The 23197-nt window shown below is 37.8% G+C and overlaps 1 protein-coding gene and 1 long non-coding RNA gene across 4 annotated transcripts in view; one reads left to right on the plus strand and one right to left on the minus strand.

Annotated features, from left to right (window-relative positions):
- Positions 1-23197, plus strand: part of LOC120535323 — a 48250-nt gene that overhangs the window by 23854 nt on the left and 1199 nt on the right. Inside the window, exon 2 of one of the 2 annotated variants that reach the window (XR_005634885.1) lies at positions 16327-16508. This is a non-coding gene — a long non-coding RNA (uncharacterized LOC120535323). The remainder of the gene's footprint in view (positions 1-16326; positions 16509-23197) is intronic. The other variant, XR_005634886.1, reaches the window with a different exon arrangement.
- Positions 1-23197, minus strand: part of nutf2 (nuclear transport factor 2) — an 84212-nt gene that overhangs the window by 4491 nt on the left and 56524 nt on the right. For both annotated transcript variants that reach the window (XM_039763085.1, XM_039763086.1), the window contains exons 3-4: positions 22852-22923; positions 20523-20621 (exon numbers count right to left, since the gene is read on the minus strand). In XM_039763085.1, the coding sequence (XP_039619019.1) occupies positions 20523-20621; positions 22852-22923 (171 nt within the window). The remainder of the gene's footprint in view (positions 1-20522; positions 20622-22851; positions 22924-23197) is intronic.

The following is a 23197-nucleotide window of genomic DNA, read 5'->3' on the forward strand; positions in this document are numbered from 1 at the left end:
AAAGAAACTGCTCACATGAAATAATAGTACTATATAATCCTGTCTATGATTAGGGATAAAGAGCAGAATTAATTGCATTAAAAAAGACCCTAGGTTTATTAGAATGAGAGGATACCAAATCAGCAAAGTAATCATGTTTGGATTTCTTAACTGCATCCTGGAAATTAAACAGAGAAGTCTTAAAAATCTGCTTAGATACAATCAACATATCTTCCTTCCAACGCCGTTCAGCAAGTCTACAGGTGCAGCACAGCTGCCATGTAGTGCCATTCAGCCAAGGAGATGGTCTTCCCTTTTTGCAGTGTATCTTGAGGGGAGCAATTGAGTCTAAAAACGTTTTACACAATGAATTTAGAGATAAGACAGAATCGTCAATACTATCACACTGGCCTTGTAAATAAAGACTGGAGAATATGGTTGTAAAAATAGATATATTAGAAGAATTTATAAAGCAAGAATAGTGTGGGGCACTGTAGGGGGTCTGTAGGATGACGTTGGAGATCATGAAAAGGAAGAGAGTGAGGGCAGAGCCAAGGATCAAATGGTGGAAGTTGAAAAAGGAAGACTGCAAGGTTGAGTTTAGGGAGAAGGTGAGACAGGCACTGGGTGGTAGTAAAGAGTTACCAGACAGTTGGGAAACTATAGCAGAAGTAGTAAGGGTGACAGCAAGAAAGGTGCTTTGTGTGACATCTAGATAGAGGAAGGAGAAAAAGGAAACCTGGTGGTGGAATGGGGAAGTATAGGAAAGTACACAGAGGAAGAGGATGGTGAAGAAGAAGTGGGATAGTCAGAGAGATGCAGAAAGTAGACAAGAATACAAGGAGATATGGCGGCACAAGGTGAAGAGAGAGGTGGTGAAGGCTAAAGAAAAGGCGTATGATGAGTTGTATGAGAGGTTGGATACTAGGAAGGGAGAAAAGGACCTGTACTGATTGGCTAGACAGAGGGACCGAGCTGGGAAAGATGTGCAGCAGCTTAGGGTGATAAAGGATAAAGCGAGTGTGTTGAGAAGATGGAAAGAGTACTTTGAGAGGCTTATGAATGGAGAGAGAGAGAGAGAGGTTAGATGATATGGAGATAGTGACTCAGGAAGTGCAACGGATTAACAAAGAGGAAGTTAAGGATAGCCATGAAGAATCTGGAAGCGTGGAGGTATTTAGGAGAGATGGCAGTGGAGGTTTTAACCAGATTGTTTAATGGAATTTTGGAAAGTGAGAGGATGCCTGAGGAGTCGAGAAAAAGTGTACTGATGATGATTTTTAAGAATAAGGGGAATGTGCAGGACTGTAGTAACTGCGGGAGGATAAAATTGATGAGCCACAGCATGAAATTATGGGAAAGAGTAATGGAAGCGAGGTTAAGAAATGAGGTGATGATTAGTGAGCAGCAGTATGGTTTCATGTCAAGAAATGCCATCCTCTGAGGGTATTGATGGAGAAGTATAGAGAAGGCCAGAAGGAGTTGCATTGCGTCTTTGTGGACCTGGAGAAAGCATATGACAAGCTGCCTCGAGAGGAGCTGTGGTATTGTATGAGGAAGTTGGGAGTGGCAGAGAAGTACTTAAGAGTTGTACAGGATATGAAGTGTGACCATTGTGAGGTCTGCGGTAGAGTGACAACAGCAGCAGCAACATTCATTTATATGGCACATTTTCATACAAATAATGTAGCTCAAAGTGCTTTACATGATGAAGAAAAGAGCCATTGACTAAGGCGATTTCTAAGAATGTTCAATGGTGTCACTCAGATCTAAGAGGATGAGAACAGATAAATGGCCTCTGTCTGCATTTAACCTCAAATCATTTACTACTTTAACGAGCGCAGTTTCTGTATTGTGATTTGTCCTAAAACCCGACTGGAACTTATCAAGAATAGCATGTTTATTGAGGTGGTCATTTAGGTGCATGACTGCCTTCTCTAAAATTTTACTTAAGAAAGGCAGGTTAGAAATTGGTCTAAAATTTTCAAAAGCAGAGGGATCAAGATTATTCCTCTTGAGTAGGGGTTTAACTACAGCAGTCTTAAGACAGTCTGGGAAGACCCCCGTATCTAATAATGAGTTTACTATGTCAAGATTATCAATTAGCATGCCTGATACTTCTTTGAAAACACTTGTTGGTATTGGGTCAAGGATGCAGCTGGAGGGTCTCAGTTGAGTAATTATTCTGTATAAATCAGGTAAATCTATCCTGGTGAAAGAATTTAATTTTTTTATACCGGAGTATTGGGGCATAGAAGAATCTGCAGTGCTGGGGAGAGATACTATATTATTTCTAATATTATTAATTTTTTGATTGAAAAATACAGCAATAGCCTCACAGGTTTCACTGGAAGTATTTTGGAGGCATTCCTTTGCATTACCTGGGTTTAGCAGATGATCAATCATACAGAATAAAATTCTGGGATTATTAGCATTGTTATTTATAATCTTAGAGAAATAGCAGCGCCTCTCAAGACGGACTGTGTTATTGTATTCTGTTATTTTAACCTTCAATATCTCATAGTGGATAGTTAATTTAGTTTTCCTCCATTTACGCTCAGCTCTACAGCATGTTCTCTTTAAATCAGACACTCTTTGGGTCTTCCGTGGTATAACAATGCTAGAAGATTTGACGGATGCATTCAAGGTGGAAGTGGGATTACATCAGGGATCGGCTCGGAGTCCTTTCTTATTTGCAATGGTGACAGACAGGTTGACAGACGAGATTAGGGAAGAGTCCCCATGGAATATGATGTATGCTGATGACATTGTGATTTGTAGCAATAGTAGGGAGGAGGTTGAGGAGACCCTGGAGAGGTGGAGATATGCTCTAGAGAGGACAGGAATGAAGGTCAGTAGGAACAAGACAAAATAAATGTCTGTAAATGAGAGTGAGGTCAGTGGAATGGTGAGGATGCAAAGAGTAGAGTTGGCAAAGGTAGATGAGTTTAAATACTTGGGATCAACAGTACAGAATAATGGGGATTGTGGAAGAGAGGTGAAAAAGGGAGTGCAGGCAGGGTGGAATGGGTGGAGAAGAGTGTCAGGAGTAATCTGTGACAGACGGGTATCAGCAAGAGTCAAAGGGAAGGTCTACAGGACAGTAGTGAGGCCTGCTATGTTATATGGGCTGGAGACGGTGGCACTTATCAGAAAGCAAGAGACAGAGCTGGAGGTAACAGAGTTAAAGACACTAAGGTTTGCACTGGGTGTGACAAAGATGGATAGGATTAGAAATCAATAGGGTCAGATCAAGTTGGACGGTTGGGAGACAAAGTTAGAGAGGTGAGATTGCGTTGATTTGGACAAGTGCAGAGGAGAGATGCTGGATATATATTGGGAGAAGGATACTAAGGATAGAGCTGCCAGGGAAGAGAAAAAGAGGAAGGCCTTAGTGAAGGTTTATGGATGTGGTGAGAGAGGCTATGCAGGTGATTGGTGTAACACAACAAGATGCAGAGGACAGAAAGATACGGAAGACGACGATCCGCTGTGGCAACCCCTAACGGGAGCAGCCGAAAGAAGAAGAAGAATAGTGTGGAGCACTGCTTGTAGTTAGTAACGTTAACAGTAATATTCAAATTCATCGTTAGAGAAAAATGATCAGTAATAGGAACATCACAGATATCAATATTATTAACCAAAATAATATGTGTAAGAATGAGATCAAGGATGTGACGAAGGGAATAAGCCGGAGCATTAAAATGCTAGATAAAGTCAAATGTGTCCTATAATAATAAAAAATCATTAACCAAAGGTTTAGATTGACAACAAATGTGCATGTTAAAATTTACAACAAGTACTTTATCATAGGAGAGTGTAATATCAGCCAAGAGATGGGAGAATTCAGAAATTAAAGTATCAATTACAGGAGGCTTATAAACCACAGCACACAGCATAGGAAGAGCTACACACTTCTAAAAGTTGTAGTTCAAAGCTACTAAACGAACCATTTTTAAGGCTTCAACATAAGAACATACTGTTAGGTACCAAATCAGTAAAACATGAATAGTCACCAATAACAATCCAGGTTTCAGTGATGAAAAAGAAGTCCAGTTTCTTACGGTAATAAAGTTTTGTAGGATAAGACTTGATAGACGTAGAAAAGCTTGCTGCCAGACAGGCTTGGATGAGTGTGCAAAGGTTAGCAGCATTTACTCCCCTAGAACACACAGGGAAAGAGTGATTTCGCCTTGCAAATGAGAAATTAAATCCAGTATACAGCACCCAAGATCCAGGGTCAGTGTCTTGTACAGGAGATGATGGGTCAAAGTCACTCTCAGGCATCAAGAATCCATGCCCGGTGATGAAAAATTGGGCCGGCGACCCTTCCGCATCGGAATAGTCTGCGTCTCCTATGGGCACTAAGCTCAGTAATACAGGTGAACGCTGGCGTCCAGTTAAAGAAGTCAGGAGATAAATAAAACAAGGGTGGAGGTTCAAATAAGGCCCCACCAGAAAAATAAAATTGAAAAGAAAACATACAAAAAAAGATGTTAAGTAAAGAAATGCGATCATTGGACAGTAGCCGCTGGGATAAACAAACACATAAAGATGAAATAAAAATATAATTAACAAGACAAGCAGATGGCCAGCCACACCCGTTGGCTCATCTTTATAATGTGTTATCAGTTAATCCCAAGGATACAGATTCAGAGGACAAATACAACTAACCAACCAATCAATAAATAAATAAATGTGTATTGTGCAGAAACTGCAAAATGAATTTAAAGGAGTATCAGCATTTAGTTTGGTGTTGGTGTATCGGGAGGAAGCACTGAATTGCCTATTACCTATGCCACTGTACCTACTCGTATTATATCCACTGTGACCCACTGTGAGACCAGAAAACTCATCCATCTTATTTTTGAGCATTTGAACATTGCTTCTTAAAATGGATGGCAGACCAGTTCCAAATCCTTTTCTCCTTGTGTTTACTCTTGCTCCAGCACATCGCCCCCTTAGTCTTTGGACAAACAACTTTGCTGGTACAGTGAAACTGGGCCTTTCCTTCCTGTTCGAAGAGCAGTCAAGACAAGCTTGGGTTTTCATTAACGCAGACCACTGGTAAATTTAAAATCTATTTATCCAATGTAGTGGCTACTTGCTATCCGTGACAAGCCAGATTAAATCTAATTTTAATAAAGACTAGTAAGTAGTAAAACAAGTACAGAAACAAAAAGAAAAGCAAAGAACATGGAGCTTCGGTAAAAAGACTGCTGCTTGCACAGCACCCAAAAGTATCTTATATTTAGCTTTGTACATTATATAAAGCATAACACAACAGATTAAAGTAGTACAGGCAGTCCCCGGGTTACGTACGAGATAGGGACTGTAGATTTGTACTTAAGTTGAATTTGAATGCAAGTTGGAACAGGTACATACATTTAATAATTGCTATTGCTGACCGACTGTAACCAAGTGCTCTGCCATGAATGAGGGAGTTTCACCTCTCTCTGACCTTTTTATTATTTCTACTTTATTTTCAATGGTGATGGTTTTTCTCTTTTTTACTGTATCACCGGCACTTGCATCAGATTTGTGTTTCAGAGACATCCTTGAAGGGTGAAGACAAAAGATTAAGATGAGCTGTTCTGAACAACACTGCATATGCTATCACAGCAGGAAGGCACCAGTCGTCAACACGTCTGATGTACTGACAAGAGAACTTTCTGCTATGATCATAACAGTACAAGCAGGCTTGCTATTGAGAATGAACGGGGGCATCAACGGGTGGTTCATCAACAACCCACCTCACAGTCACCTCCACTACAGTATGCTGCCTTCAGCGCCTGCCCACCGAGAACGAACACGGTACAGCCAAAGGCAGGTAGTGAATCGCCCCCATTCAATAGGCAGCCATCCGATGCACACTACAATGCTAACCCCCGCCACTCCGTTCGCCCTCAATGGACTCTGTTCAGCATTACCAGCCGCCACCGAGAACGAACAGGGCAGCCGCGTGTGGTGGGCAGGCAGTGAAATTGCCGCCAATAAGGGCACTACATTGCTGAGCAGTGAAATTGTAACCAAGTGCTCTGCAGCATTACCATGAAAAGGGAGTTTCAGCCGTCTGTATTTCTACTTTATTTTCAATGGTGATTTTTCTCCTGTATCACCAGGGACACTTGCATCAGATTTGTGTTTCAGAGACATCCTTGAAGGGTGAAGACAAAAGATTAAGATGAGCTGTTCTGAACAACACTGCATATGCTATCACAGCAGGAAGGCACCAGTTCATTGCTGCTGATGTACTGAAAGAGAACTTTCTGCTATGATCATAACAGTACAAGCAGGCTTGCTATTGAGAATTTGCGGGGCATCGTGGTGGTTCATCAACAACCCACCTCACAGTCACCTCTGTACACAGTATGCTGCCTTCAAAACCAACCCACCACAGACTTGGTTTCAAACAGCCAAAGGCAGGTAGTGAATCGCTAGCCTGCATTCAATAGGCAGCCATCCGATGCACACTACAATGCTAACCCCAGTTTCGGATAATCGCCTTCAATGGACTCTGTTCAGCATTACCAGCCGCCACCAAGAAGCGAACAGGGCAGTGTTTCCGCGTGTCTGTGGTGGGCAGGCAGTGAAACCGCTTGCCGCCACCCGAGGGGCACTACACTGCGCGAGCAGTGAAATTGCCCCCCTCCAGCCACTGCTTGCAGCATTACCAGCCGCCCAACGAAAATGGACGGGGCAGCCGTGTGTGGTGGTCGGGCAGTGAAACCGCTTGCCACCAGGAGGCAAAATAAATTTCTCTTCAAGGGACACTACACTGCGTGAGCAGCAAATCGCCTCCAGTGGCGCTGCAGCATCCCCAGGCCGAAGATGACGGAGCAGCAGTTACTGAGGTGCATGCGTTGCAGCTGCAGCCTGTTCGTAAGTTGTAGGTCGGATGCCTGTAACCTAGGGATTACCTGTATTGTGAAACCACAAACATTTAAAATATGCCATACAAATATTAGTGAAAAGAGTTTCAGAAACACATATTTCCACATTCACTATTTGTAAATTAGAATTTATATCTCTTCATATGTTGGCACCCTAGCTTGAATGGGAGAAATATCCTACATAATGTGTAGCAAAAAAAATAAAACTTAAAACCAAATCCATAACTCTAATCTTATTTGCTAAAAGAAATTTAGGAAATTATTGACATGTATTTGTATGTTATAGTATTGCATGCAACAGTTTCTGTTCTAGATATGAAGTGATCCATTTATACACTGATTAAATAAATAAAATTACATGCTAGTAGAGGGGAAAAAAATAAATCCCAAAATTAATCATGTCTTCAATCACACTCAATGGTTAATAGGAAGAATTGCACATTCTAAAAGTAACACATTTTTACCAAAAACAAAAACACAAACATCAGCGTATACTGATAAAGCAGTAAGTATCTGCACTAAATACTATTGAATAATACAATAATATTTCTTTATTTCACATGCAAGGTTATAAAACACAGCAAATATGTTACAATTGAGGGATGACCATTTACTCATGTTCCTTACTTATTTAATTAGTTAAATGGTAAGATGTCCAATTATCTCCAACAGATTACTTTTAAATCCTGTCTTTGCCTCGACTTTAACTAATGTACATATGTCAGTAGGTATTTCAAACAGTCATGATCCAGATGTCACCTCTCCAGTTAAAGAGTTCACTGATTTTTTATAATACAATTTTGTGCTACTCATGCGCCTTTAATTGCTTGTGACCATTGCCTGGAAGATGGAAATGTGTCAACATAAACTTTTAGTTCATTTCCAATGTTTGTTTCCTACACAAAGGTACTTGCCATCTTGTTCTTGTAATTACCAGTTTATGTGAATGTAATACAGATTAACATAAAGTACTAAATACTTTCAAAGAAAACTCTAAAGCTGCCACCGAGCAGTATATATGCCTCATCCTGGTTATAATTAGCATAAATACGCTCCCAAAGCAACTGGGTTAAAAAAAAACAAAAAACAGATAAACACACATATTCACATACATCTGTGCAGATTTGTTCATTTTTTCTCCAAATGTCTGAAGGAAGACATTTCCTACACCCATCAAACATGCGCATGAGAGGCTGGGCCCTAATTTATCACTTTATACGCTTACTAGCAAAATACCCGCGCTTCGCAGCGGAGAAGTAGTGTGTTAAATAAGTAATGAAAAAGAAAAGGAAACATCTTGAAAATAACGTAACATGATCATAAATGTAATTGTTTTGTCACTGTTATGAGTGTTGCTGTCATATATATATATATATATATATATATATATATATATATATATATACATACTGTACATACATACACACACACATTATATATATCTACTGTATATCTATATATATATATCTATATATATATATACACATACACAAATTATATATATATCTCTATATATATATATCTATATATATCTATATCTATATCTATATATATATATATCTATATATAGATATATATATACACACACACGTATTATATCTATATATACTGCTCAAAAAAATTAAAAGAACACTTTTTAATGAGAGTATAGCATCAAGTCAATGAAATTTCTGGGATACTGATCTGGTCAGCTAAGTAGCAGAGGAAGTTGTTAATCAGTTTCAGCTGCTTTGGTTTAGGTTTGAAGGGTCAGTAATTCATGGGGATCCAATTGGTTTTCCTTCCTTTGGGATTGAGTCAAATGCATAATTTTCCAGTCAGAAGACTGTAAACCTATTTCCCTAGTAGAAATAACTCTAGAGGGCACCACTTCATTTGTTTTGCCTAGAACTAGCTGGTTACTTATTAGGCCTCATTCACACATACTCAGGTATTTTTTTTAAAATGGGAGTTTACCTACTTTGTATAAAATAAAAAAATCCAGTCCAGATGTGCAATTTTTTTTTGTTTGTTTTTTTTTTTAATCTCCATCCAAAATAACACACAAAAATCTGCCAGTAAGACCACAAAACAGGCATAATAACTAAAGGAATATAATTTAGATTAATGTCAATTTCCCTTTTTTTTCTGAATGTGTGTTCAGCATGGAATTTGCTAAAATATGGGTGTTATAAACATTACCTGCAATTTCATTACAACATCAATAAATGAACACTTGTAATCAATGGTGCCTCATATTTTAATAGAAAACTTCCCCTTTCTGTTCAAATAATCCATGGAATGTATGGATGGCTGCTTTATTTCTACGAGTCCTGGTGAAACCCTGCCACGAGTTCCTCTGCTTTGGACTCTGTGACAGGTAATTGTATATACACAGGGCCAAAGTGGACTGTAATTGCTTCACACACTCGCCTTACTATTTTAGAAACCACTTGTCTTGACAATCCTAAAGGCATTTCTCGGATGGATGGATGGATGAATGGATAGATAGATACTTTATTAATCCCAAGGGGAAATTCACATACTCCAACAGCAGCATACTGATAAAAAAAACAATATTAAAGAGTGATAAAAATGCAGGCATAACAGACAATATCTTTGTATAATGTTAACATTATAACAATGTTTGCCGTCAGAAAGTTTGAAGTAGCAGTGATCTCGGTAGCGCGTTTTCACACCTCTATTGCTCAATATAGTATAATAAAAAAGTAATTGTACGTTTACAGTGCATCCGGAAAGTATTCACAGCGTATTGCTTTTTCCACATTTTGTTATGTTACAGCCTTATTCCAAAATGGATTAAATTCATTTTTTTCCTCAGAATTCTACACACAACACCCCATAATGACAACATGAACAAAGTTTACTTCAGGTTTTTGCAAATTTATTAAAAATAAAAAAACTGAGAAATCACATGTACATAAGTATTCACAGCCTTTGCTCAATACTTTGTCGATGCACCTTTGGCAGCAATTACAGCCTCAAGTCTTTTTGAATATGATGCCACAAGCTTGGCACACCTATCCTTGGCCAGTTTCGCCCATTCCTCTTTGCAGCACCTCTCAAGCTCCATCAGGTTGGATTGGAAGCGTCGGTGCACAGCCATTTTAAGATCTCTCCAGAGATGTTCAATTGGATTCAAGTCTGGGCTCTGGCTAGGCCACTCAAGGACATTCACAGAGTTGTCCTGAAACCACTCCTTTGATATCTTTGTTGTGTGCTTAGTGTCGTTGTCCTGCTGAAAGATGAACCGTCGCCCCAGTCTGAGGTCAGAAGCGCTCTGGAGCAGGTTTTCATCCAGGATGTCTCTGTACATTGCTGCAGTCATCTTTCCCTTTATCCTGACTAGCAGTGCCTGGTTTCCTCCAAACATGACGCCTGGCATTCACACCAAAGAGTTCAATCTTTGTCTCATCAAACCAGAGAATTTTGTTTCTCATGGTCTGAGAGTCTTTCAGGTGCCTTTTGACAAACTCCAGGCGGGCTGCGATCTGCCTTTTACTAAGGAGTGGCTTCCGTCTGGCCACTCTACCATACAGGCCTGAATGGTGGATTGCTGCAGAGATGGTTGTCCTTCTGGAAGGTTCTCCTCTCTCCACAGAGGACCTCTGGAGCTCTGACAGAGTGGCCATCGGGTTATTGGTCACCTTCCTGACTAAAGCCTTTCTCCCGTGATCGCTCAGATTAGATGGTCGGCCAGCTCTAGGAAGAGTCCTGGTGGTTTCGAACTTCTTCCACTTACGGATGATGGAGGCCACTGTGCTCACCGGGACCTTCAAAGCAGCAGAAATTTTTCTGTAACCTTCCTCAGATTTGTGCATCCAGACAATCCTGTCTCGGAGGTCTACAGACAATTCCTTTGACTTCATGCTTGGTTTGTGCTCTGACATGAACTGTCAACTGTGGGATCTTATATAGACAGGTGTGTGCCTTTCCAAATCATGTCCAATCAACTGAATTTACCACAGGTGGACTCCAAATGAGCTGCAGAAACATCTCAAGGATAATCAGGGGAAACAGGATGCACCTGAGCTCAATTTTGAGCTTCATGGCAAAGGCTATGAATACTTATGTACATGTGCTTTCTCAATTTTTTATTTTTAATAAATTTGCAAAAATCTCAAGTAAACTTTTTTCACGGTCATTATGGGGTGTTGTGTGTAGAATTCTGAGGAAAAAAATGAATTTAATCAATTTTGTAATAAGGCTGTAACATAACAAAATGTGGAAAAAGTGATGCGCTGTGAATACTTTCCGGAGGCACTGTAAATGCAAACATATGAAGAAGATTAGCTCCTGCACTAATTTAGCTAAGTTCATAAGTACACAAAATTGTTTCATGTAAAGAAAAAAGTTAATGGCACACACACTGGCGTTACAAGGCAAAAACTTGTTTTCCCTTTCTACACATAAACAGAGAGGATAGAGTTTCTAAACATCTTCACCCTGGAAGGTGTTTTTCAAAAGGTCCACTTTCATTGTCCTAAAACGCAGTGTGGACAAAAAGACAAAACACATACAAAAAGCAACGTTTTACAAAATACCCAGGTACATATGAACAGGGTGTCAGGTTACATATACAGTGTGATGCTGTTGCAATTTTTAATAATCATCTTGGTTGGTGGCAACAGAAATAAGACAGATGATATATATACTATGCAATAAATCATTAATCTGCTTATGAGAGTAGTTTGTATTATTTCTACTATGTAAAACATTGTGAGCAAATATCAACCTTTAGAAGCACAATTCAAATTTGGCACAACACAGAATGAAGTAGTCATTTTAGAAGAGTAGTAAAAAGAAATGCTATGATACTAGATACTGGGTCTGAGTATTCACTGGCAACATCACAGCTGACTTATTGTTAAGGCTTGCACATCATGTTTCTTTGAATACGAACACCTGTACAGGGTTTGCATTTCACAAAAAGCTAACAGATCTTCTGGATTCCTGGTTATAGACAAGTACTCTTTTATACCTTTCTCTGTTGCACAAATACATCCTTTTCAAGAACCCATTTGAAAATGACTGCTATTTCGTCACAGTATTGTTGGTCCCAATTCCTTTCCATTTTTTCCCTCTCTTGCTCTATGTATTATGTTGTTCAGTGGTCTGATGAAGCTCTTACCAAGCACACACTGGTCATGGCTATTAAGAGCACTCAATATAAAGAAAAGTAAAAAGTGACTGGCAAATAAAAGAATCACCTTAAAGCAAAGAAAAAAACTTGAACCTTTTACAAAGACCTAAATTCTAAAGTGCAACGTGTTCCCTCTCATATTTCAAAAGAAATTTCCATTTCTTCCCTTTCTTTATTAAAATCTTTAAAACTATAAACGCTTCACTGGCAATACTAATATATATATATATATATATATATATATATATATATATATATATATATATATATATATATATATATATATATATATATATATATATATACACACAATGGTGTGAAAAACTATTTGCCCCCTTCCTGATTTCTTATTCTTTTGCATGTTTGTCACACAAAATGTTTCTGATCATAAAACACATTTAACCATTAGTCAAATATAACACAAGTAAACACAAAATGCAATTTTGGGGAGATAAAAATCCAAACCTACATTGCCCTTTGTGAAAAAGTAATTGCCCCCTTGTTTAAAAAATAACCTAACTGTGGTGTATCACACCGAGTTCAATTTCCGTAGCCACCCCCAGGCCTGATTACTGCCACACCTGTTTCAATCAAGAAATCACTTAAATAGGAGCTGCCTGACACAGAGAAGTAGACCAAAAGCACCTCAAAAGCTAGACATCATGCCAAGATCCAAAGAAATTCAGGAACAAATGAGAACAGAAGTAATTGAGATCTATCAGTCTGGTAAAGGTTATAAAGCCATTTCTAAAGCTTTGGGACTCCAGCGAACCACAGTGAGAGCCATTATCCACAAATGGCAAAAACATGGAACAGTGGTGAACATTCCCAGGAGTGGCCGGCTGACCAAAATTACCCCAAGAGCGCAGAGATGACTCATCCGAGAGGTCACAAAAGACCCCAGGACAACGTCTAGAGAACTGCAGGCCTCACTTGCCTCAATTAAGGTCAGTGTTCACGATTCCACCATAAGAAAGAGACTGGGCAAAAATGGCCTGCATGGCAGATTTCCAAGACACAAACCACTGTTAAGCAAAAAGAACATTAGGGCTCATCTCAATTTTGCAAAGAAACATCTCAATGATTGCCAAGACTTTTGGGAAAATACCTTGTGGACTGATGAGACAAAAGTTGAACTTTTGGAAGGCAAATGTCCCGTTACACCTGGCGTAAAAGGAACACAGCATTTCAGAAAAGAACATCATACCAACAGTAAAATATGGTGGTGGTAGTGTGATGGTCTGGGGTTGTTTTGCTGCTTCAGGACCTGGAAGGCTTGCTGTGATAGATGGAACCATGAATTCTACTGTCTACCAAAAATCCTGAAGGAGAATGTCCGCCATCTGTTCGTCAACTCAAGGTGAAGCGATCTTGGGTGCTGCAACAGGACAATGACCCAAAACACACCAGCAAATCCACCTCTGAATGGCTGAAGAAAAACAAAATGAAGACTTTGGAGTGGCCTAGTCAAAGTCCTGACCTGAATCCAATTGAGATGCTATGGCATGACCTTAAAAAGGCGGTTCATGCTAGAAAACCCTTAAATAAAGCTGAATTACAACAAATTCTGCAAAGATGAGTGGGCCAAAATTCCTCCAGAGCGCTGTAAAAGACTCAATGCAAGTTATCGCAAACGCTCGATTGCAGTTATTGCTGCTAAGGGTGGCCCAACCAGTTATTAGGTTCAGGGGCAATTACTTTTCACACAGGGCCATATAGGTTTGGATTTTTTCTCCTAAATAATAAAAACCATCATTTAAAAACTGCATTTTGTGTTTACTTGTGTTATATCTGACTAATGGTTAAATGTGTTTGATCATCAGAAACATTTTGTGTGACAAACATGCAAAAGAATAAGAAATCAGGAAGGGGGCAAATAGTTTTTTACACCACTGTGTGTGTGTGTGTGTGTGTGTGTGTGTGTGTGTGTGTGTGTGTGTGTGTGTGTGTGTGTGTGTGTGTGTATATATATATATATATATATATATATATATATATAATAAAAACAAAACAAAACTTCTCAATTTTCAAAATGCAAATAAAATACATTAGTCAAGCAAGGTGCACAAATACCAGCATGCATGTTACCCAATTGAAAAGGATCAAGCAGTGCAATTTCTTACTGAAACAAGAAGGGTTGATCTCCAAAAAGATATACCTATACGTTGTGAAGAGCTAGCCTGAAGACTTCGTTAGTGCAGACCCAGACATTGTTAAAACCTTTCAACAAAAAACTTTGGTGGAACCCTAGGACTTGGTCATCATCTGCCTAGGTACAACAATAAACACATATACAAAAAAAATAACTTTCTCAAAAAACTGGAACTCAGCAGCTCTCAAACTCAAATTACAATAGGTATAGGCAAAAAAAGATATGAAAAACACTATATATTAGAAAGATAGAGAGAGAGATAGCTATAAAAAGCACTATACAGATAGAAACAGAGAGATAGGTATACAAAGCACTAGAGAGAGAGATATAAAAAGCACTAGAGAGAAAGAGAGATAGATACAGTATAAAAAGCACTAGATAGAGAGATTATAGAAAAGAATTACCCCCTTCGAAATATTCCAATTTGTTTGCTTTACAACCAATATTTTTTCCAGCTTTAGTTACTCAATGCAATCTATAACATCCAAGTAAAAGATATCACAGCTACAATTCAGAAAAATTTAAAAAATAAAAAGTAAGAAATACTGAGATTAATAAAGGATCACCTCCCTCCTAAACAATATTTGTAAACTCGATCAGGTGTAAGTGATCAATTGTAATCAGTGTGATTAGTGAAGCATAAAAACAGCTGTTCACGGAGCATTCCCTTGCTTTTAGTGCAACTGACAGCAAACAACTGACTATGGGTGGCAAGCCACTTTTAAAAGATCTCAGGGATAGAGTTGTGGACAGACATAAGGCATCAGATGGATACAAAAAAAAATCTCAAAGGCTGTATAAATCCTAATGGCCACTTTGAAGGAGTTACAAGATTTTATGTAACAGAGTGGTCATTGTGTGCATGTGACAACAATTTCACAAGCGCTCCACAATTGTGACTTGTTCGGGAGGTCGCAAGGAAAAAGCCACTTCTCAAGAAAGGTCACATTAAGGCTTGTTTGAGCTTTGCCAGAATGTACCTTGAATATTCTGATGTCAAGTGGAAAAGGTCTTATGGTCAGATGAGCCCAAAATCTAACTATTTGGCCTCAATACCAAACGGTACACCTGGAAGAAATCCAATGCAACTAGTAAAGCATGGAGGTGGCAGCGTCCTGTTGTGGGGGTATTTCTCGCCGCAGAGCCTGGGGCTCTTGTCAGGGTAGAAGGAAAAATGGATGGGGCAAATACCATAAAATTCTCGAGGAAAACCTGCTACCCTCTGCCAGAAAGTTGAAGATGGGCAGAATGTTCACCCTTTAACACGACAACGACTCAAAGCACACAGCAAAATTGACCACACAGTGGCTGAAGGAGAAAAAAAGTGAATGTATTTGTGTGCCTCAGTCAGAGCCCAGACCCAAATCCCATTGAAAATCTGTAGAAAGATTTGAAGATAGCAGTCCAACAACGCTCACCATCCAATTTGACTGAACTTGAACAGTTTTGTAAAGAAAAGTGGGCAAATATTGCTCAATCTAGATTTGCAAAGCTGATAAAGAAGTACCCAACAGACTCAAGGCTGTCATTAAAGCAAAAGGTGGTTAAACAAAATATTGGCATTGTGATCCTTTATTGATCAGTATGTCTTGTTTTTGATTTTTATCATTTTTCTGAACTTCAGCTGTGATATCTTTGACTTGGATGTTATAGGTTGTATTGATTAAGTAAAGCTGGGAAGAAATATTTTTTGTGTGTGTTATCATTTAAGGCTGTAAAGCAAAGAAAATGGGACTATTTCAAACAGGGTGATTCTTTTCTATACTGTAGGTAGGTAGGTAGGTATGAAAAGCAATAGATAATACAGATAGACAGACAGACAGATAGATAGAACTCCTTTAGTATAATAAAAACAACAGTTTAAAAAGTCTTAAAATCAAAGACTTATGCTGCTTTCCAAGTGCTTTCAGACAGACGGTAAATCCGAGTTGCTGAGTCAGAACTTCCAGGTAAACACTCTATCAATACAAGACGGAGAATTTGAACTAAACAAAGCTACCAGAATTGTCTGGGTTATGATGCAACACTGACCTTTCACCTTTGTCAATTGTTTGAAATAAAACATAACTTGGGGAGTCCAAGATGTTGTTTCTGGCTGAACTGAATTGGGAGTAAAGTGATAAAACATTTAAAGCATTTATTTTTCCATTTTTTTGCAGACCAAGCAACAAATCAACAGTGACCTTGTGTTTCTCCAAAAAGTCAGACCAGAAATTCATGTGAACGCAATGAAGTGGGAAGGTGAAACATCACAACTCAAAGCTCCAAACAGTCACAGGGCACATGAATGCAGCATTACTTAGTGAAGATGATGTTTTTGCAGTAATGATGCTGTCACACAGTATGTCAAGAGTTATCACACATATTCCACTGAGTCTCAAGGTCAATAGTGACCTTTAGTGTTAATGTGTACAAATCAATAATTGTAAATCATGCTTGCAGGTAAACTACACCAATAGCTCACATTTAATTTGCATTTCAGGGGTTGAGGCACCTATTGCTTTCACATTTAAGGAAATCTGTACAGCATGTTTGCTGTACTGTTATCTACTAACTCCAGAAGCCTGGATTTGAATTTGCTCTCAGTCACCAACTGTGTGGATTTTGCACATACAGCTCAAGCACTTTTTCCTCCCCGGTACTCAAGTTGCCTCTCACAGAATTACTATCAAAAAACCTTCTGCACTAGAAATACAGATTAGATCAGGCACCACAGGCCTGACAGACTTTCATACTACAGTATGTACACTTTACAAATGTCAGGTGTTACACTGCATATTTTACATTGCAACAGACTGTGATGTCCACTGAAAGAGTATAGGATACAAAATATTTTGGGAGGAAAAACCTATCTAGCTTCACATGTGAATATTGGTAGTTCTATGACTGATTAGTTAACTGAATGTTTATAGTCTTAGTTGTCATATAAACAAGACATAAACTACTATACCTATTAGACTATGTATGTGTGTACAATGTTCTTTACTGCATTATTACTCAGAAGATATTCAATTGTAGGTGCAGCTGCTGATAATTCACAGATAGCAAAATGGCAAGACTGAAATGTTAGTATATTAAACGGCTGAAAAAGTGGAAAAGCTAAAATCATTTAACAGTTATTGCTTGTGTACTTTTAATGGTGAAGGTACAAAATACAAATATTTTACTGATAAATAAGTCTATATAAAATTACTGTTGGCAAAACAGTCTTTTTTGCTTAAAAATCTTTTCACATATCAATTACTTTTTAAAATGTTGACATACAGTGCAATGCAGTAAGTCTATTACAGTTTCAGAATGTGCAACCATAATTATATTAAAACTGTTACCCTTTCAAAGTTAGTTTATAATGATGCAATTAAATATGATAAACTATGACTAAAGGACTGTACTTCCTGGGTATAAATTTTCAAGTATGGCCATCATCTAGCCATTCTCATCCTGGTCTTGGATATACTAATTTTTTCACTCAGAAAGACAGTAATTGAAGCGTGGATACATTCTATATTTTTGAAGTATAAATTAATTCTTCACAAACACAGTATATATGCTTTTGCCATGTAAACTTGTTTTCTTATGTGCTTTATATAAATTTAAGAAAATATATTGCCCATACTGGTGCTTTAGAAAGGAGGATATGGTTAAAAACTTACCAAATAGAGAAATTTTTTCAAGCCAAGACTGTTGTTGAGTATTGATCCACATCTTGTGATTATACACACATTGTAAAATAGTTTACACATGTCATTTTTTAACAAGAATATGCTTATATATATAGCATGTTTGTGAAGTGATAAATATTGAAAAATATCTAATCCTTTAATACAGTCATGGACATGTAACTCTGGACCTCCTATTAAAATATTCTGATAATCAAAAGTTGATTTTTTTTTTTTTTTAAATATTGTACACAACAAGCATACAATGCAAGGGTGCCAATAACTTAGACTTAACCTGAACAAGTTTGTGGGATGGGCCTTGTTCTACCCATCAAATCTAATGCAGATATTACTGGGATTTTAAGTAAAAGAAACATAAAAAAAGAATGAAAAAATGAATAGCCAATTTTTGTTGCCCAAAGCTGAACTTATTTTGGCCGGTGTCACAGGCAAGAAACAATGTCATGGCCAGTTTCTTTTTTTTATGAAAACTGGGCCAAAAAGTTACTTACAAAAATTAAAAATTAAACAAGTTAAGCAAATGCCACATTAAAAGGATTACCTTCGGAATTAATATAATCAGTGCTGCAGCCTATAACCATTCTACTAATTGATTAGCTGGTTGATTATATAGATTAATCAAAGAATCAGATGTGTTAATAAATACAATGGATGTACAAAAGTGAAAACATTTCATTCCAAAATTAGATTAGTTGGAAAATTATTTCCTTTACAACAATAATACAAGAACAGTATGCACTTAAATTCAATTTGCTAAAAAAGTGTATAGCAATAAGTCTTGTCACTAACCATAAGGTCTAATTAAACACTCCCCAGGCTAATCAATATCAAAGGAAAGAAGGCTGAAAATTATTTAAAAGGTGTCCTAGAATATATTGTTTGATTTAATCCTCTAGGTGGCAGCAGACCACAACCTGGACAGAAAGTTACACATTTGATGCCACTATTTTGTTTACTGTTTGGCATCAAATACCAGCCAGTCATTACTATAAAATGAAATACTCTGCAACTATTTTTTGGATTCTGCACTGTCAGATAATTTTGAGGTGCCGGAAAAACAGAAGTGACACAGAGTGCTTCTACATTATACTAAAACAATGAGATGGAGACAGATCAACATTACACCAAAGAACATTTACTTTACAGGTGCCCACACATCATGGTTGTACTCCAATACCAAGTTAGATAATTTTTACAGATCTTGCAAGACACAGATTTCTGACAAGATGTGATGCTGAAATGTCTCCAAACCTTTTAGTTCTTTGCTCTTGGACACTACACTTACATCCTCCATTGCCACCATATCTCAAATTGTGATTGTTACTCTTGGTCAATGACATGACATACACAATATGTTAAAAAATAAATACATAAATAAAATAATAGTAAATAACCAAATTTGTCATTAACTACTAGCATGTTACGGCTGCCCAGACAGAACTGAGTGCAACATGGATGTGTCAGGAAAACCCATGTAGGCCCAGGTAGAATGTGCAACCTCCACACAGATGGTGACCCAGCATGAGATTCAAATCCAGGATGCTCCTTCTGTGAGCCTGAAAATTTAACCACAGCACCACCATAGCAATTCTTTAATAAACAAACTCTTTTTGGTATTATAATAAAATCAACACTTTATACTATTTTAACACAAGTCACACAAACTAACATTTACTGTGAAGGCTTTAAGGAATTAGTCTTCTGAATTTTTACCCAATAGTCTCTTATTTATTTGAATCCCAACTATTTTTTAAATAATAGATTTAATCCCATAAATAGGAACGTTTCACCAAAAATTTACTATATAAGAATATTTGCAGCAGGGACAACCCTCACCACTCACTGCAAGATGACGCTATAAAAAGATTTTTGAAAGACTACAACAGCCTTGTCTTAGTATATTGTCTTTGTTTCAACAAAAAACTATCAGAAGGTGACGTAGCAAGCAATAATGCTGGTTCTAGTAAGTTCAGGTAGTTTTAAAAGTGTCATTCAACATCGTAAGCCACCCTCTCAATACTACCACAAAATGATTGACCATTCACATATCTATTAAACTTTCCTTTGGCATTTCTTAAATGCTTTAATTTACTTTATTGGAAACTTTAAATGGGCCCTGTTAAATGTAATTTACGGGTTTATTTAAAAATTCAAACGTTTCCCCAATTGTTTACTTTGTTTCTTCACCCTTCCTTTTTGTGCCGGGTTAATAAACCAGTATCTTTGGGCTTTGGTCAGTTTTGTGCCAGAACAGAGGGGCACAATGAGGTACCTTCTCCAAATCATAGAAACTACACACAGTTTATCCTTCTTTGAAAGTCTTGAAATCAAGCATATCATTTTCAATTGCCTTGATGTGCATTTTGATTTCTGCAATGAGTACCTTACAAGAATATTGTCTATGAAAGGCACACTATAAAAGTAGTGACAAAATATTATGCAGCTAGAATAACCAGTACTGTACTAAGTATTTCGGCAGTCTTGATAGATATCGTTGATGCATAAGCAGCCTTAAAAAGCTAAATGTTGCAATGCAATACTAGTGTAAGTCAAAAGAAACATTTCATTGATCCAATTTCCATAAGCCTAATTTTCTTACCTTTTAAAATGCTTAATGTATAGAAATTAGAAACTAACAAAAAGACAGACAAAAAAAAAACATCAAAACAACTTACTTTGAGTTGTCCAACAACCATACTCAATATACAACTATCAGGGGTGGGCTGGTGGTCTTGTGCAGTTATGCTATGTGCAATTTTATGAAAAGGAAGGCTCTGAAAATGAAAACAGAAGAAAATTAACAGCGTATGTAAAAAAACAATACACCAAGTAACATTCACTTAACATACAGTGTCAAAGCAGTCCGTTTTCAAAAAATTTAGCAATGAACTAGTATTCTTAAATAAGTATTAATTTCCATTTCTGATATACGGGATGGGCAAAAGTAGGTTTTCAGCTAAAGCTATTACAATAACCTTGTTAACTCAAAAGAATGTCACAAAGCACTTGGGTACAATCTTGAAGTGCTTGTAACTATAAACCTACTTTTGCCCACTGTATACAGCTCTCTCTCTCTCTGTATACTATATATTGTGGTGACTGGCCCGGACACAGACAGGCAGAAACGTTTAAATCACCACATACATTTATTATACAGTTCCATATTTACAAGTTAAGTGCTCACAGTTCCCAAGTCCCCAAAGTCCTGATCACAACACAATGCCTTTCCTTCTTCAGGCTGCCTCCTTGCCTCTCCACCAAGACCTTGTCTCTCGACCTCCCGACTCCAGCCATCATAATCACCCGGATGTGTTCCAGGTGTTTCCCGGCAATCTTCCACCGACACGCCCCAGTGTGGCGGAAGTGCCGGCTGCATCCCCGGAAACACTCCGGGTGTCCCTGCTCCTCTTCCACCACACCAGGGCTCCTGGCAGTGACCACGGGCCCCTACAGGATTGAACTTTAAAGCTTTGTACCCGTGGTCCCCAAAGGTACCAGGGCGGTCGCCCCCACATGGCCTGGGGAAGGCATAAGCCCTCCTCCGGTCCTCCTGGGCGTCGCCCCCACAGCCATCTCCAACTCTATAATTTTAAATGAATTGTTCCCCACATCAATTAACATTCAATACCCAGAAGTGATCAAACAAAAATATAATTTTAGAAATTTTTGAAAATTTCTTAATAATACTGTAAAAATTTGAAATAATCACACTAGTATTACAACCCTTTGTTATGAGACTTGAAAATTGACTTAGGTGCATCTTATTCTATTGATCATTGGTTTCTGCACCTTTTTGGAGTTCACCTGTGGTTCAATTCAACTGATTGGACATGATTAAGAAAGGTACACTTCTGTCCATATAAGGTCTTACAGTTGACATAGTGCATCAGAACAAAAACCAGGCTATGAGGTCGAAGGAATTGCCTGCAGAGCTTAGAGACAGAATTATATCGAGACACAGATCTGGGGAAGGCGGCAAAAAATTACTGCAGGATTTACGGTTCACAAGAGTAAAGCTGCCTTCATAATTCTTAAATGGAAGAAGTTTGGAGCAACCATAACTCTTCCTAGACCATAAACCATACTAAACTATAGTAGAAGAAAAGCCATGGTAAGCAAGAAGTCCGAGAACCTGATGGGTCACTCATGTTGTGATAACTGAATCTTTCAGAAGGATAACCATCACCGTAACATTTCACCAATCTGCAATTTTGTTGCAGAATGGGGAGGCAGAAATCTCTTCTATGTAGACACATGTGGAATCCCGCTTGAAGAAAACACTCAAAGAAAGTGAGAACAAGATTCTCTGGTCTGATGAAACAAAAATTAGTATCATGTCTGGAGGAAGCCAGGAACCACTCATCTATGCATACCATTCCAAAAGTGAAGCATGGTGTTAACAGCATCATGCTGTGCAGTTGGTTTTCAGTAGAAGAGAATAGAAGACTAGTCATGGTTGAGGGAAAGATAAACTGAGCAAAGTACAGAGATATGCTGAATGAATTCTGCTCCAGAACACACCGAACCTCAGACTGAGCTAAAAGTTTGCATTCCAACAGAACAATGACTCCAAGAACAAAGCAAAGCTAACACAGGAGTAGCTTAGGGAAAACTCTGGAAATATTCTTGACTTGACCACCCAGTGCCCTCACTTGCACCCAATCAAATATCTCTAGAAAGACCGGACAATTAGACATCCACCAACAGACTCCATTTAACCTGGCAGAGCACAAGTTCAGTTTAAAGAAGAATGCATCAGATCCAGAAAAAAACACAAACAAGAATAAAGAAACAAATACAAATGAATAATAAAGTTCCACTAACACAGAAGGAAAAGCAAAATACTCTAATGACAAAAAGACAAAATTAGTAGCTTGTTTTAACCATACTTTCAAGAAAACAAAAACATTTTAATGTACTTTAGTAGAGTCCTTGATAGAAAATACTAAGTTGCATAAATTTAGTGACTATGGATTTCATAAATAATCACATCAAGAGACTTACAGAAATTTTCTGAATAATGGCAGTTTTTCCATGAAACTGTTCTCCTTCCCATGTAAGGCATGACTCTTCAGTCTGGAAAACAAAAAAGACCAAAAATATTACTTAAATATACAAGTAAAATAAAATAAGATTATAACTGAAGTCAGATTTTCTTAGAAGAAAAAGTCAAAGCTGACACAACAACACAAAGTTCGGTATAAGGTACAATTTATACCTAAGCAGCCTTTACATGAACTTTCACTTTTGAACTTAAATCTCGATTATCACAACTTGTTCAGACTAATTTGTGAATTTATAACAGAAAAGGCAATCACTTATTACTTCTCTTTTTAATTGTTACTTGTAA

The sequence above is a fragment of the Polypterus senegalus genome, chromosome 9, assembly GCF_016835505.1.
Source record: "Polypterus senegalus isolate Bchr_013 chromosome 9, ASM1683550v1, whole genome shotgun sequence".
Lineage (NCBI taxonomy): Eukaryota > Metazoa > Chordata > Cladistia > Polypteriformes > Polypteridae > Polypterus > Polypterus senegalus.